The sequence below is a fragment of the Pipistrellus hanaki genome (genome assembly GCF_964339955.1).
Source record: "Pipistrellus hanaki genome assembly, chromosome: 2".
Classification (NCBI taxonomy): domain Eukaryota; kingdom Metazoa; phylum Chordata; class Mammalia; order Chiroptera; family Vespertilionidae; genus Pipistrellus; species Pipistrellus hanaki.
Genome location: NC_140504.1, coordinates 169,107,274 through 169,123,067, shown reverse-complemented (window position 1 = coordinate 169,123,067; position 15,794 = coordinate 169,107,274). Strand labels below are relative to the sequence as shown.

At 47.3% G+C, this 15,794-nt stretch overlaps 1 protein-coding gene across 1 annotated transcript in view; it reads left to right on the top strand.

The window, feature by feature from the left end:
* Positions 1-11,121: 11,121 nt before the first annotated feature.
* SLC1A7 (solute carrier family 1 member 7) overlaps positions 11,122-15,794 on the top strand; it is a gene marked incomplete at its 5' end in the record, with an annotated part of 49,389 nt that continues 44,716 nt past the window's right edge. Inside the window, one exon of the mRNA XM_084872913.1 lies at positions 11,122-11,256. Within this exon, the coding sequence (XP_084729039.1) occupies positions 11,122-11,256 (135 nt within the window). The remainder of the gene's footprint in view (positions 11,257-15,794) is intronic.

The following is a 15,794-nucleotide window of genomic DNA, read 5'->3' as shown; positions in this document are numbered from 1 at the left end:
TATTTTTTTTTTTAATGCAAAACCAGCGTGGTGGTCACATTGTCCTCCAGGATGTGCTGAAGCCTTCCCAAAGTGAGTGAGGTGAGACTCAGGACGCCATGGAAGCCGCCCTGGCCTTGGAGGGGAACCTGAACCAGGCCCTTTGGAGCTGCAGGCCCTGGGCTCTACCCGCACAGCCCCTCAGCTCCGTGGCTTCCTGGAGAACCACCTCCTGGATGAGCAGGTGAAACTCAAGAAGAAGATGGGCGACACCTGACCTACCTCCGCAGGCTGGCCGCCCCCTTCCCCCCAACCCCCAACCCTCCACCTATCCAGGCAGGGCTGGGCGAGTGTCTCTTCGAAAGGCTCACCCTCAAGCCCGACCAGGAGCCTGTGGGCCCAGAGGCCTGTGAGGGGCCCCTCTGGTTCCCCTGGGGTCTGGCTTTTGCCTGAGCCTCTCCCCGGACTACTAGCCATTCTTTTAACCGCCCTGGAGCCCTCTCCCATGCATTGGACTAAATGGAAACAGTAAAGCTCTTTGCAGAAAATAAGAAAAATAAAAAGAATCCAAGCTTTTGGCCTTGGCCAGGTAGTTCAGTTGGTTAGAGCATCGTCCTGATATGCCAACTTTGAGTGTTCAATCCCTGGTCAGGGCACATGCAAGAAACAACCAGGGAATGCATACTTATGTGGAACAGCAAATCAATGTTTCTCTTTTTCTCCCTTCCTCTCTAAAACCGATCAATAAAAAGCCCTAGCTGGTTTGGTTCAGTGAATAGAGCATTGGCCTGTGGACTGAAGAGTTCCATTCTGGTCAAGGGCACATGGGCTCCATCCCCAGTGGGGGACGTGCAGGAGGCAGCCGAGTGATGATTCTCATCATTGATGTTTCTATCTCTCCCTCTCCCTTCCTCTCTGAAATCAATAAAAATATTTAAAAATAAATAAAATCAATCAATAGAAGATAAAAAAATAAAAGAAATTTTTAAAAAGAACAAAATACATATCATGTATGAGCTACTAAAAACAAATTGTGTCATTTTCATGATTCTGCATACAAGTTAAATGCTTTTACATTTGCATTTAAAACTGGCATTAAAAATATAAAGACGAATGGAAAAATTTATACTATAGTAATTTAAATTTTTTATTTTTATTTACTTAAGAATGACATCAGGAGAGAGAAAACCAAGATGGCGGCATAGGGTAGACACCCGAATGCAGCCTACCACAACAAATTTGAATTTAGAACTGGAAAACAGGGGAGGCATTGCCCTGAAGCGCTGGACGGCTGGCTGAGAGGAGGCTCTGCCATCTGGGAAGGAGAGAGAAGGCACACTGAACCTCAGGAACTGTGAAGGTACGGAGAACTGTGTGCACAAAAAGGCGCTGGCTTACTCCCGGCGCGGGGAGAGGGCGGGCCAGGCTGAGTTTGCTACTGGCTTACTCCCAGTGCACGGAGAAGGCGGACAGCTAATGCGCAGCTGGCTTTCTTGTTCGAGAGGAAAACAGAATCACCCTATTGCTCTGATAGACAGCCCCAGACAGGGAGAGGCCAGACTGTCAGGCAGTGGGCAGAGATCTCTCGGAGGTGTGTGAAGCCAGAGGCCATTACTGCGGGACTTGGGGAGGAGCCGAAGGGAAAACAAAGTTTGTCTGCACCAACCCGAGACTCCGCCCCATCTGTGGCTGAGCACAGAAGCTCTCCCAGAGGCTGGCTTTCTCTAAGGAGGGACTGGCCGGAATCCAAAGCTTGTCTGCGCCTTTACCAAAGAGGTGTACGCACCTGCAACCAATCTTCCAAAACTCTCCGCGAACAGGAGTTTTCTAAGGAGAGACTGACAGGGAACCAAAGGTTGTCTGCGCCACCCTAAGACCCCACCCTATCCAAGCGGAGTACAGAAGCCCTCCTAGCTGAGACACTGCTGATCCTCACAGCCAATTGGCTTGGAGATCAACGCTTCCCAGTGATACCAACAATAAGCAAGGCTTAACAACAAGACTGCACACACAGCCCACAAAGGGCTACACTAAGACTGTCCACCACAGGTAACTGGGAAAGCTGTGCTACTGGGTTCTACCAGAACACCTTGCACACAAAGCTATTCCATCAAATCAGGGAAACAACTAAAATGCAGACAAGAGGAAGGACACAAAGGAAGGAGATGGAGGAAAAGAGAAGATTGGACACTGAGTTCAAAACTACAGTTATAAGCTTATTCAACAATATCCTAAAAAAGGCCGATAAAATAAATGAGACCTATGAGGATATGAAAAGGGAGCAACTAGAAATAACAAGGGATCAACTAGAAATGAAGAAAACATTGTCTGAAATAAAAAATGTTATACAAAGTCCTAAAAACAGACTGAAAGATCACAAGAATCAAGACAAAGATTTAGAACACAAAGAGCCAGAGGACACTCCTTTGCAGAAGCGAGAACATAAGAGAATCCAGAAAGTTGAAGATAGTGTAAGAAACCTCTGGGACAATTTCAAGCAAACCAACATCAGAATTATGGGGATTCCAGAAGAAAAGAGAGAGTAAGATACCGAAAGAATACTGAAAGAAATAGTGACAGAAAACTTCCCCCACGTGGGGAAAGAAATAGACTTACAAGTCCAGGAAGCCCGAAGAACCCCAAACAAAAGGAATCTAAGGAGGACCACACCAAGACACATCAAAATTAAAATTCCAAGAGCAAAAGACAAAAAGAGAATATTAAAAGCAGCAAGAGAAAAGCAGGTAGTTACCTATAATGGGGCACCCATACGATTGTCAGCTGATTTCTCAACAGAAACCATGCAGGCCAGACGGGAATGGCAAGAAATATTCAAGGTGATGAATAGCAAGAACCTACAGCCAAAAATAATCTACCCAGCAAAGCTATCACTCAGAATCGAAGGACAGATAAAGAGCTTCACCAATAAAAAAAAAGCTAAAAGAGTTCATCACCTCCAAACCAGAATTATATGAATTGCTGAAGGGGGTTATTTAGGAAGAGGAAGAAGATAAAGATAAAAATTATGAACAACAAATACGTAACTATCAACAAGTGAATCTAAAAACCAAGGGAATTAAAAAATTTGATGAACAATATTAACTGTTGAATATAATAGAATCAGAGGTATGGAAGGGGAGTGAACTGACGATTCTCAGGGAAAAAGGGAGTGGGATGAGGAAAGAGCCTGAACAAAAACTGTGCACCGATGGATGAGGACAATGGGGGATGGGGAAAGGACAGAGGGTGGGGTGGGAACCTGGTGGAGGGGAGCAATTGAGGGGGGGAAGAGGAACACATTTGTAATAATCTGAACAATAAAGATTTATTAAAAAAAAAAAAAAGAATGACATCAAATAGCAAATTAAAAAACACCGTAATAAGTTGAGAAAATACTGTGGAAGAAAGAAAAAAAACTTCACATTTTAGTACCTTTAATGCACTTTTCCCCTGCTTTAAAAAAATACTTAAAATACTTATCAATTCTTTTCTTCTTCTTCTTCTTCTTCTTCTTCTTTTTTTTTTTTTTCTTTTTTAGAGAGAGAGGAAGAGGGAGAGAAAAAAAGAGAGGGAAATGAGAGAGATTTGTTGTTCTAATTATTTTTGCATTCACTGATTGCTTCTTGTATGTGCCTGGACTGGGGCGCCAACCAACAACCTTAGTGTACTGGGATGACATTCTTAGCCACTGAGTACCGGGCCTGGCTTCTCCCGCTTTTTGAACAAAAAAAGCCACACATTCCTTTTGCTCTGGGCCCCACACATTCTATGTCAGCCTTGCCTGTAAATTCCCTATACACCTAACCCTGCTTGATTTAATTTCCTATTATTTCCTAACTTATTTGGAAAATGAAACTTGAATTTGCTGGGGGTTTTAACTTTCTACTTTGCCCCAACTCTTATATTCAAATGAGCGGACATGTGATTCAACGTAAAGAACACGGGCTTTTATAGATGCGGAAGAGCGACTCAGAGAAGGCCATTCAGTTGGACAAAGTCACGTACATTCCAAGGAAAGGCTCCGAGCTGTGACTCAGCTCATTGTGACTCCAGGATGTTGGCGAGAACCTGCTAAATGTCCTGTGTCTGCACTGTTCACCACGGCAGCCATGAGCCACCTGTGGCTACTGAGTCCTTAAAATGTGGCAAGTGCAACAAAAGACCTGCATTTTTAAAAAATATATATATTTAAGCCAAAACCGGTTGGGCTCAGTGGATAGAGCGTCGGCCTGTGGACTCAAGGGTCCCGGGTTCGATTCCGGTCAAGAGCATGTACCTTTGTTGCGGGAACATCCCCAGTAGGGGGTGTGCAAGAGGCAGCTGATCGATGATTCTCTCTCATCGATGTTTCTAACTCTCTATCTCTCTCCCTTCCTCTCTGTAAAAAATCGATAAAATAATTAAAAACAAAACACAACTAAAATATATATATATTTAATTGATTTTTTTTTACAGAGAGGAAGGGAGAGGGATAGAGAGCTAGAAACATCGATCAGCTGCCTCTTGCACACTCCCTACTGGGGATGTGCCCTCAACCAAGGTACCTGCCCTTGACCGGAATCGAACCTGGGATCCTTTAGTCCACAGGCCGATGCTTTATCTACTGAGCCAAACCGGTTTCAGCAAAAAAAAAAAAAAAGACCTGCATTTTTAAACACCGTTTCGTCTTCATGCATTTTCATTGAACCAGGGTGGCTGGTGCTCGTGCGCTGGACGGCACAGATGCGGGAGCTGGGCCCTGCCCTGCAGCCGGCGCGCGTGGCTGGTGCAGCAGGTGCCTGTGGAGGGGCCAGGCGGCTCGGCTCCCTGGCTCCTCAGCAGTCTGGCACATCGCAGGTGCTCAACTCACAGCAGCTCGGTGGTTTCATGAGTGCTCCGGCCCAATTTCTATGGGAGAAATATCTAGACCGGAGGGGCTGGAAAAGGATGCCGGAAGGTGACACCAGAGAGCCCACCGCACGAGAGTCACCTGCCCCACCCGCTGAGACAGACCCGGAGAGGCCCGGCGGCCGACAGCACAGCCCTTGGGTGACTAACACGCGCAGGAATCCACGCCCCGGGCCCCGTGTCCACAGAGAGTCTTCCGGGAAGGCCGGCCCATCGTGAGACACGTCCGGAGGATACGAAGGCGCCTCTGGTATGTCTCTGGCCAGCAGCCAGCGAGCCCAGAGCTGTCATCGCCGTAAACCCAGCCGGGAGCGCAGACATCAACCTAAACTCCTTTGGAGACAGGGTGGAAGGGGAGAGGCCCGGGCCCGCCACCGCCCCAGCCCACGGACCCACTGCGGGGCCCCAGGCCAGCTCTGCCCTCCAGCCCGGGCCCCTTTGTCCGCCTCCCCTTGACCAGCACGCCCTGTGCTGGATGAGCTCCTGGCTTGGTCGGGGCTCTGTCGAAATGACCCCTCCTCTGGGAAGCCTTCTCCCACTCACCTCCCGGGCTGAGCTGGCCCCTCGGCTGGCCCTAGAGAATCATTAATCATCAGCAAAGCCATGGAGCCTGCTCTCTCCCGCCTGCACAGCCTGCACAGAGCTGCCTGGGGAGAAACAGCTCGAGGCAAACGCACTTCTGCAGAGCGGGGCGGCTGTGCTTGTGAGCTGTGGTTTAGGGCCCATTTTCTTCTCTCTGCCCATAGCATCTTATTCTGTGCAGCACAAGTCTCCCCAGGAACGTCTTCCGGGCGTCCTGCTACCTGCCCATCGGTTTCAGCTGCTCTGCAGGGCAACTCCTTGACTCTTGGGGTGCTCCCCTAACCCCCCACTGTACTTTCCAACTTTGAGGATGATCCATCAAGGTGTTATCAGATGACATGGGAACAGACAGAGACTTCAGTTTATTCACATAGATTTTTAAAAATATATATTATTGAGTTTTTACAGAGAGGAAGAGATAGGGATAGAGAGTTAGAAACACCGATGAGAGAGAAACATCGGTCAGCTGCCTCTTACACACTCCTTACTGGGGATGTGTCCACAACCAAGGTACATGCCCTTGACCGGAATCGAACCTGGGACCTTTCAGTCCACAGGTCGATGCTCTATCCGCTGAGCCAAACCGGTTTTCCGCTCACATAGATTTTTTTTTAAATATTTTTTTTCCATTGATTTCAGAGAGGAAGGGAGAGAGAGAGAGAGAGAGAGAGAGAGAGAGAGAGAGAGAGAGAGAAACATCAATGATGAGAGATAATCATTGATCGGCTGCCTTCTTCATGCCCCTACAGGGGATCGAGCCTGTGTGTGCCCTTGACTGGAATCGAACCTGGGACCCTTCAGTCTGCAGGCCAACGCTCTATCCACTGAGCCAAACCAGCGAGGGCCACACAGGTTTTTATTTCCGTATCAGAGTCAGTTACAAGGGAACCGGGGTTTATCCCCAAGTGGCTGTGGTGAAAGTGCCAGAGTTAGTGGGAGGAAGGGAAGAGGGGTGTTGTATCTGGGGTAGTCGGGGAAGGCTGCAGGGAAGATGGGGCACTTGACCTGTGACTTTAGAGACAGAGGGAAGACCATTCCAGGTTGAGAGAATAGCATGGGTACAGGTGTGGAGGCCTGAGAGCGGGTGCAGGGCTCAAGCAACGAGAAGTCATTAGTTGCTGCAGAAGCTCGAGGTATGATGAGAGGGAGAGGGTGGCATGCTGGAGAGGTGAGCAAATGCGAGTCCCAGAGGACCTCAAATACTTCCCTGAGGAGCAGGGACTTTGTCTTGGAGGCTGGAGTATTCCAAAGTGAGTTCTCCAACACCTGACCCATGGGATTCGCTGCTCCATAGGAGGGCTGGGATTCTGTGTCCCTCACTTGGAGACTTCCTCTAAAATATGTTAGTACTAGAGGCCCGGTGCACGGAATTCATGCATGGGTGCAGTCCCTAGGTCTGGCTGGCGACAGAAGCTCGAGTGTCTGGCATGGAAGGGCACGTCCCAGCTGACCTCTGGGCCCTGGGCAGTACCTGGGCCCCCAACCCCCTGTGTGTCCCTCTCTACCTGAGTCATTGGGCCCCAGCCCGACTCCCTCAGGACCTGGGAGTTGGGCGGCGCTGCTGGTTTCCCTGCTCGCACCTGCCTTGGCCTGGCGCCACAGTTCACCTGCTCTACCATCCGGCTGGAGTCCCACTGTCATCAGGGCCCATTGGAGCCCAATGCCTCCATTGCCGCCGATGCCTGCCATGTTCCATGCCTCCCCTTGGTTGTCAGCACACATCATAGTGAGCAGTAGAACTTCCAGTTGAACTCCCAGTCAAGGGGGCAATTAAGCTTTTATTATATAGGATTGTAAAGGCTCTGCTAAAACAAATAGTAACTACATGTGAATGTCTGCAAGGCACCAGGCAATGCTCTTAACACTTAACATGCTTCACCATATTTAACCCACATCATAACCCTACAAATGCAGTACTGTGGCATTATTCCTATTTCATTGAGAGGTTAAGAAATTTGCCCAAGGTCACACAGCCAGTAAGTGTTGAAGCTAAGATTTGAACTTGAGCAGTCTGACTTTGAGCTGTCCTGGAATAAAGAATCTGCTTAACTTTGTTTCAGCTAGCATTCCTCAACTTGCTTTTCGTATCTTGTAACATTATAAGGCGACTGATTCTTCGGGAAATAAGGGTTCTTATCCTGGAGCCTTTCAATTTCATTTGCAAATATCCTTAGTGAGCTCATTATCAGTCACTTGCTCATTAGTGTGCATCAGTCCTTTCTTAGAACCTCTCCATTTTATTCTAAGCTCCCCGAGGGCAAGGACTCTGTCGTTTATTGCTGTGTCCCAGTCCCCAGAGGAGTGATATGAGATGCTGCTATAAGGACAGTGTTTGAGTGAATAGTCATTTCCTCGGTTGAAGACAGTGGGGGTAGCAAAAAGTAAGGCCTGTATTCTGGGAAGCAGGTGGTGGCAGAGTCCATGTGGGAGGGATGAAGGCAGGAACAGTGGTGGGGGTACCGTGGGAATTATCTTGGAGTTCAAGTGGAAAGCAAGACTTCATGGCAAGGCTAAAGGCCATTCGATCTTAAATACAAATTCAAATATCTACTCAGAATGTGTTCTCTTCTAGATCGTAGTTACTATCTAGAAGAGAGCACGTTGGAATTGAAGGTATATTAGAAAATTCTTGGTTTTAAGAGTTGGAGTTGGAAGGGAAAAATAAAACTCTCAGACTTGTAGCTACTCCACCCTCACCCCCAAAGCTACTGGCAAGGAATGTTGTGGAGCAAACACGAGTGAACAACCACTGGAGCCCAGACCAAATTAAAATTTAGGGAGCCTTTATTAACCGACCTGGCGACCGGGCGACTGCTCTGCCATTCTCCACGCAGGGAGTCCGGAGAGCAGCAGCGACCCTTTGTGTAGGACTGCTTTTAAGCACATTAACCACATCCTGTTTTTGCAGAACAAGTAACCCAAGACAAGACAGTTTTTCCCAAGCAACGTCAGAGTCATGCCATTGACGACCATGTTATTCACAGGGTCATCCTGTTCTTCGGAAAGCTGACAGTGATCTATGAAAGAAGGCCTACGTGCTGGGAAGGGGCCATGAGACCGTATATCAAGGCCTGGCCTGGTGTCAGCACTGACAGCTCTATCTGGGCCATAGTTCACGGCCTCAGTAGTGCTTAAACATTCCCTCTCTCTAACAGGAATAAAGGCTTTGGAAGGTTGGCTTGTTGAACTGAGGGATTCTTAGAAAGCACTGAGCCAATTTCTCCAATTCTAAGGATGGCAAGACGGAGGCCCAGAGAGGGCAATGTCACAGAGCTGGTTAAACTGGGCTAGAGCCCAAACCGGTTTGGCTCACTGGTAGAGCGTCGGTCTGGGGACTGAAAGGTCCCAGATTCGATTCCGGTCGGGGGCATGTACGTTGGTTGCCGGCACATCCCCAGTAGGGGGTGTGCAAGAGGCAGCTGGTCGATGTTTCTCTCTCATCGACGTTTCTAGCTCTCTATCTCTCTCCCTTCCTCTCTGTAAAAAATCAATAAAAAAAATAAAAAATAAAAAATAAAAATAAATAAACTGGGCTAGAATCCTAGGGCCCCCTCCCAGTCGGGAGCTCTGCCCAGGACTTCAGGGCCTGCTCCCTAGCCCCCTCCACTTACACCCCCAGCAGCTCCTTGTGCCCCCACCCCACCCCGCCCTCTCCATCCATCACCCTCCACCCCCTTTGTCCGGGGATGCCGCCCTTTTGCACACCACAGACTGGGTTCCCTGCTATGTCTGACTGTCCCTAATGAGATTACGGATTCCCGGCAAAACAGACGAGAGTTAATCCGCTCCGGCTTTAAAGGGCAGGCCCGGCCACTAGAAAGAGCAAAAAGAAACCCATTCTCTAGAATGCTAAACGCAGATGATAATCCCTGTTCAGCACATAAGAGCTCACCACGGCTTTCACGAATGTTCTCTGGAGGGGATGTGGCACCAGCCCTAGTAAAGTAGATGCGGTATTACTATGCCTGTTTTATGGGTGGGGAAACTGAGGCATGTGAGCTTAAATAGCTTGCCCAGGGTTACACAGCCAGTGAGTGGCAGAGCTGTGACTTAGATATAGGTCCCTCGGCTCTGCCATCTTTAAAAATAACAGGCCCTGCTGAAACCAGTTTGGCTCAATGGATAGAGCATCAGCCTGTGGACTGAAAGGTCCCGGGTTCGATTCCAGTCAAGGGCATGTACCTTGGTTGTGGGCACATCCCCAGTGGGGGTGTGCAAGAGGCAGCTGTTCGATGTCTCTCTCTCATCGATGTTTCTAACTCTCTATCCCTCTCTCTTCCTCTCTGTAAAAAATCAATAAAATATATATTTAAAAACACACACAACAACAACAGGCCCTGAGAACCCACAGAGGTCTTAGTTTGGGCTTCCCGCAGCCCCCGGGAAGCATCACAGCCAGGGGCAGAGCCGGCTGGAACTCAGGTGCACTGGACACAAAGCCTGCATCCCCCACACTTCAAAGGCTAAGCACCTTTGAACCCGTCTGCCTCCACATGTGGTGAAAACCACACCAACCTAGGCCTGAATCCTGCTCTGCTACTTGCCAGCTGTATGACTTTGGCCCAGGGACTCTGGCTCCTGGGGTCTCCATCTCCCTCCCAGTAAAATGAAGATCAGAATCCTAGGCTGCTGGGATGATTCTCTGGGACTCGCACAGGTAAGGCAGCCAGAGCAAGTCAGCACACAGCTGCCCTCCTCTGCACATGCTCATGACTCAACCTCTCTTTGCCTCAGTTTCTTCATCTGTAAAATGATACGTATTGCAGTATTGCACTTACTACTTGGGATTGGTGTTTATATTAAACCAGAGGCCTGATGCACAAAATTCATGCAAGGGGTGGGGGGGGGGGGTGTCCCTCAGCCTGGTCTGCACCCTCTCCAATCTAGAACCCCTCAGGGGTTGTCTGATTGCTGGTTTAGACCTGTGGGATCGGGCCTAAACCGGTAATCAGACATCCCTCTCCAATTTTCGACCACTGGCTCCTAACCGCTCACTTGCTTGCCTGCCTGATCCCCCCTAACCACTCTGACTGCCTGCCTGCTCACCCCTAGCTACCCTCCCCTGCTGGTCTGATGGCCCCTAACCGCCTCTGCCTTGGCCCCCACCACCGTGGCTTTGTCCAGAAGGACATCCTAATGGATGTCTGGTCTAATTAGCATATTACCCTTTTATTAGTATAGATGTGCTTGTATAAGTAATGTGCTTCTAGAATAATACCTAGTGCACAATAAATGCTTAATTAATGTTATCAGTTAATTGGCAATGAGCTAGCATCCTATTGCCTTACCTTCACTTCTTTCTGGAATGACGTGGGGGTAAAATCAAAACAGCCAAGCAAATGTTCTCTCATTCCTCCCACCAGCCCCTGGTGCCCCTCCCCTGTCTAAGAGGAGCGCTTGGCTTTGAGGTCCGAGCCCCCAGACCACGTGGCCTGCTCTAATTTCCCAGGCCCTAATCTGCTCCCAGCTCCTAATGATGCAGCTGTAATAGGATTGTGGCTTCCCTCTGGGGCAGCCACTCAGGCCATGGCCGAGTGGCTGGCAACTGGTGCTTAGCAACCCTGAGCACCTGCCTGCTGAGGAGCCAAAGCCCCCAGCCAGGACCCTGTGCCCCCGGCTGGCCTCACATGCGTGGCATGGTGCTGTGCCCGGGGCCAGCAGGCTGGGCTCGCCATGGTGCCGGGTGCCATCCTGGCACGAGGGAGGGATGTTTGTAAGCGGAACGGACTGCTCATCCTGTCTGTGCTCTCCGTCACCGTAGGCTGCCTCCTCGGCTTCTTCCTGAGGACCCAGCGCCTCTCACCACAGGTCAGCCACCGGCATCACAGGGTCCTCCTTAGGAGGGGGTGTGGGCTGGAGGGGTCTGAGGGTCACATCCCCCCTCCACGGCTCCCTGTAACAGCACCTTGGGTGAGCCACTCTGCCTCTCTGGGTCCCAGTTTTCTCATCGGTAACATGAGTGTGAAAAATACATTACAGGACTAGAGGGACAGCCAATAAAATGGCTGAGCAAGTGTTACAAACCGGCATCAGCAGATGAATGGAGGCAAGGATGCCTCATTAGCATAACTACGGGGCCAAGAGCTGTGGGGTCAATGATTCTCTCTCATCATTGATGCTTCTACCTCTCTCTCCTTTCCTCTCTGAGTAAAAATATATTTTAAAAAAAAAAGGAAAAAGAAAAACATCCCTCCCTGGGAATTGGCACTGTTCCTGTAGTAACACCTTCAGTTATTTAGGCAGAAGCGTGGACACTGGAGGCAGAGGAACCTGAACTTTGACCCTACTAAGAAGTGGCTATGTCACCCTAGGCAAAATCTTATCTCCTTCCGGGCCCTCGGTTTCCTCATCTGTAAATGGAGTGGGCACTACGTGTCTCTAGGATAGTTGAGGAGTAAACAAGGATCCATCAGTGCCTGGCACACAGCATGTGCTTACTGAATGTCACCTCCCTCCCCCCTCCCTTGCCTACCTAAGTGCTACCTACATCAAGATCTTATACAACTTCTCCAGATCTGCCCATATCTGAAGTGCTAGTCTCCTCCCCATCTCACCCCCTGCTCATCCCTCCGCTGTGGCCCTGCAGCCGGCTGTCTTGCCTCAGAGCCGCTTGTGTACGAGTCTGTTTCCCCAGCAGACTTCAACTGGCTGAGTATCACATGGGCTTTCTTGAATCAAAATGTGAACCTAGGTCAGTGCTTATCACAGAAAGAATGCTCAGCTCTTTGCTGAATTAAACTGGCAATGGCACAAACCATCTGCTGTCTACTTTCTTTAATTTTCCTCAACAACAAAACTATATTTCCTGCAGGAAGATTATTTTGTGAAAACAAGTTGGAATGCTTATTATGAAAAGCCAAGCTCATCTGGGGCCTCCTTTGCCAGAGCTGCCTTCCCCATCTGTTTGGAAATGCAAATGTATTCCCATCGGAATCAACCTGCCAGATAAACCGAAGGAAGGATGTGGAGTCTTAGAACAATTATTTGGCAGAAATGGGCTTTCTCAAGCATCTCACTTTGAAATCCAGGATTTTGTTTGATCTCTGCCTGTGACTCAGAAACCAAGCCCTTCTTATTTTATAAGCTTGTGCAACAGGCACAAAATCATAAACAGTTTGCAAAATGATAGAAGGTTCTGTTTCAGAAAATAATTTACAAGATTTATAATTTGTAATATTGTTGAAGTAATTATCTCATTAAAAAATATAGGTCACTTTGAGAGTTCCAGTTAAATATGGTGAATTTACAACTGCACACATTTTCCTTTCCTTCTTGGATTCTACCAAAATTATAGTAATGGAATTTTTTTAATCCTCACCTGAGGATGTTTTTATTGACTTTTTAGAGGGACAAGAAAGAGAGAGAGAGAGAGAGAGAGAGAGAGAGAGAGAGAGAGAGAGAGAGAGAAACATCGATATGAGAGAGAATCATTGATCAGTTGCCTGTCTCCCACACACGCCATGACCAGGTATCCAGCCTGCAGCCTAGGCATGTGCCCTGATTAGGAGTAAAACCTACGGCCTTTTGGTGTATGGGACGACAATGTTCCAACCAAATGAGACCCCCGCCCCCACCCCCACCCCAGCCAGGGCTAAATCTTTTCTTTGTTCTTTGAAGATATGAGAAAAGATATAGTGACATAAAATGGAACAGTCCAAGAACAAGAAAGAGCTTTTGAAAAGTAAAAATAGATGAGCCAGGATTAAAAGATCAATAGCTGGGATAAAGTTGCAGAAATCTCCCAGAAAGTAAAACAAAAAGAGATGGAAACAGATGAAGAAAATTAGAATGCCCAATATCCAACTCTCTGAGAGTTTTAGAGAGCACTAAGAGGAAAAAGGGGAGACAAAATTCACGAAGAACACAAGAAAGTTTTTCAAAAATGAAAGGTAATATTTCACGAGAAGAAAGTGTACCTAAAATAAAAAGGTATTGTCAAGATTACAGAAACCTGTTGAAAAGAAAAAAAGAAGAAAAAAATGATAGGTATGCACACACTATGAATTTTTTAAAAAGAAAGAAGAAAATCTCATACCATGGTTTATCACTTTAAAAATTAGAGGAAATTGGAGATAAACAGATGATCCTTAAATGGTTCTGTGGGAATAAAATAAGTCTCATGTAAAGAACAGGAAGAATAGCTGCAAACATCTTAAGCAACACTGGAATCTAAAGGCGAAAGGGAAATTCTTGTATTTATTTATTTTAATGAATTTATTGGGGCGATACTAATTACAATCTCATAATACATCATCTGGATATTGTATTGTGTGTTCACCATCCCACGTCAAGTCTCCTTGGGAGGGAAATCCTTTTAAACTAAGGGTCTTATATATGGCCAAACTACTATCAGAGGTAAAGTAGAATAAAGGCATTTTTACTTAGAAGGACTTCCAAGTTTCTATCCTATTCACTCTTACTGAGAAAGCTACCGAAGGAGATGCTCCCGAAAACCAAGGAAGTAAGACAAGATACCCAGGAAGGAGGGGAGAACATACAGGAGAAGGTCCCAGGATGACAGCAAATAAGAGGCCCTGGGACAGCCATGGGGCCTAGAGAGCAGTGCGTCCGAACCGGAGCAGGAAGATGGCGCGCTCTTGAAGGGCACAGATGTGCTTGAGTTCATAGAGAACACCCTTGTTGGGCCTTTTTATTTTTTATTGTTATTTTTTGTTGTTGTTGTTGCTTGGACTTTTTTAAAAAAAAATTGAAGCATCTGGAAGAAATTAGTGAGTGGTTCACAGAAAACAAATGAAAAATCAGTCCATTATTAACTTGCAGGAAAGTTAAGGCATACAAGAAAGGTTGTACCAAAAAGGTTGTAGCATATTACTTGGCTCAATAGTGACTGTTAATTAATTTAAACAAAAACTGTGACATAATGGTGAGATGGTAGGAGGAAAGGGGAATAAGTCTTCATCTGTCGTGGCAGATGCCCAAAAGGGAAGTTAATAGATGTAAAAAAGACATACCTAGAAGTAGTATTATGACTGTATTATTTAGAAATAACAATACTAAGGAAAGCATCTAAAGGAGTTGAGGGTGGTTATTCCTGGGAAGTTGGGTTGGGATAGAGATGGGAGAGGAAAGGACTATCATTATAGTGCTACTTAAATGAAAGAATATGCACACTGGTTAAAAATACATAGCCATGATGGGTATATTTTTAAAAGCAGAACTTCTGTGCATCGGAAATGGTAGCAGAAGGGGCCTGGGGGGCCTGATTTCAGGTCCTCACTGATGCTAACTCACTCTGTGAAGCAAGTCACCTCCCTCTCCTGGCTCTGCTTCCTCAACTACAAAATGAGTCAGCTGGACTAAAAGATCTTTCAAAAACCCTTCTCAGCACCAACATTCTATGATTTGGAGCTTTTCAAATCACCAGACCATTAACCAAGTGTGATGTTTGGCCTTTAGAAAAAGTTTCAAGTACAACACTTCAATTTGGATGGTGTTTGAAAGTCCTTGTACCAGCCTTTATCACACACAACCTCACCCTTGGATGAACGTGGCCTCACACTAGGGTTGCCAGAAATAGCAAAACTGGACTAAATTAAATTTGAAAACAGCATACCCAGTTACATTTGAATTTCAGATAAACGATGTTTAGTATTAGCAAAAAACAAATATTAGGCTGAAACTGGTTTGGCTCAGTGGATAGAGCGTTGGCCTGCGGACTGAAAGGTCCCTGGTTCGATTCCGGTCAAGGGCATATACCTTGGTTGTGGGCACATCCCCAGTGGGGGGTGTGCAAGAGGCAGCTGATCAGATGATTCTCTCTCATCAATGTTTCTAACTCTCTGTCCCTCTCTCTTCCTCTCTGTAAAAAAATCAATAAAATATATTTAAAACAAACAAATATTAGTTGTTTACCTGAAATTTACATTTTACTGGGCTTAGTAATCCCTTCCCATTCCATTGGCAGCGTCTGGTCACTGGATCTGGAGACCGCTGATTGGCAAGAATTTAGGACCAGAACGCCAGCCGCATAGATAGGCTGGACCCAGCAGCCCATGACGAAGCCCAGCATAAGCACTCTATCCAGTAGGCGCTCTGCATACTGATGGTGTCTCACCAATCCAATCCAAGTCCCCTTCAGCGTTTTAGATGTGAGACGAGCTGTGAGAGGGGCTGTGTGGGGAGGCAGACAATGGACCCAACGTTGAATGAGAGACTGACTCAAGAATACCATGGTCTGTTTGTGAGTCAGTCTCCTCATAAGCTAGACTGAGACCTTCAGGGTAAAGTGGTGCCTATTCCATTTGTGTACCCAGTGGGAGGCCTGGCACAGTAGGTGTCGAATGAACGTGTGAGCAGCAGGCAGCCCTGCCCTCACGCCTCCCAGC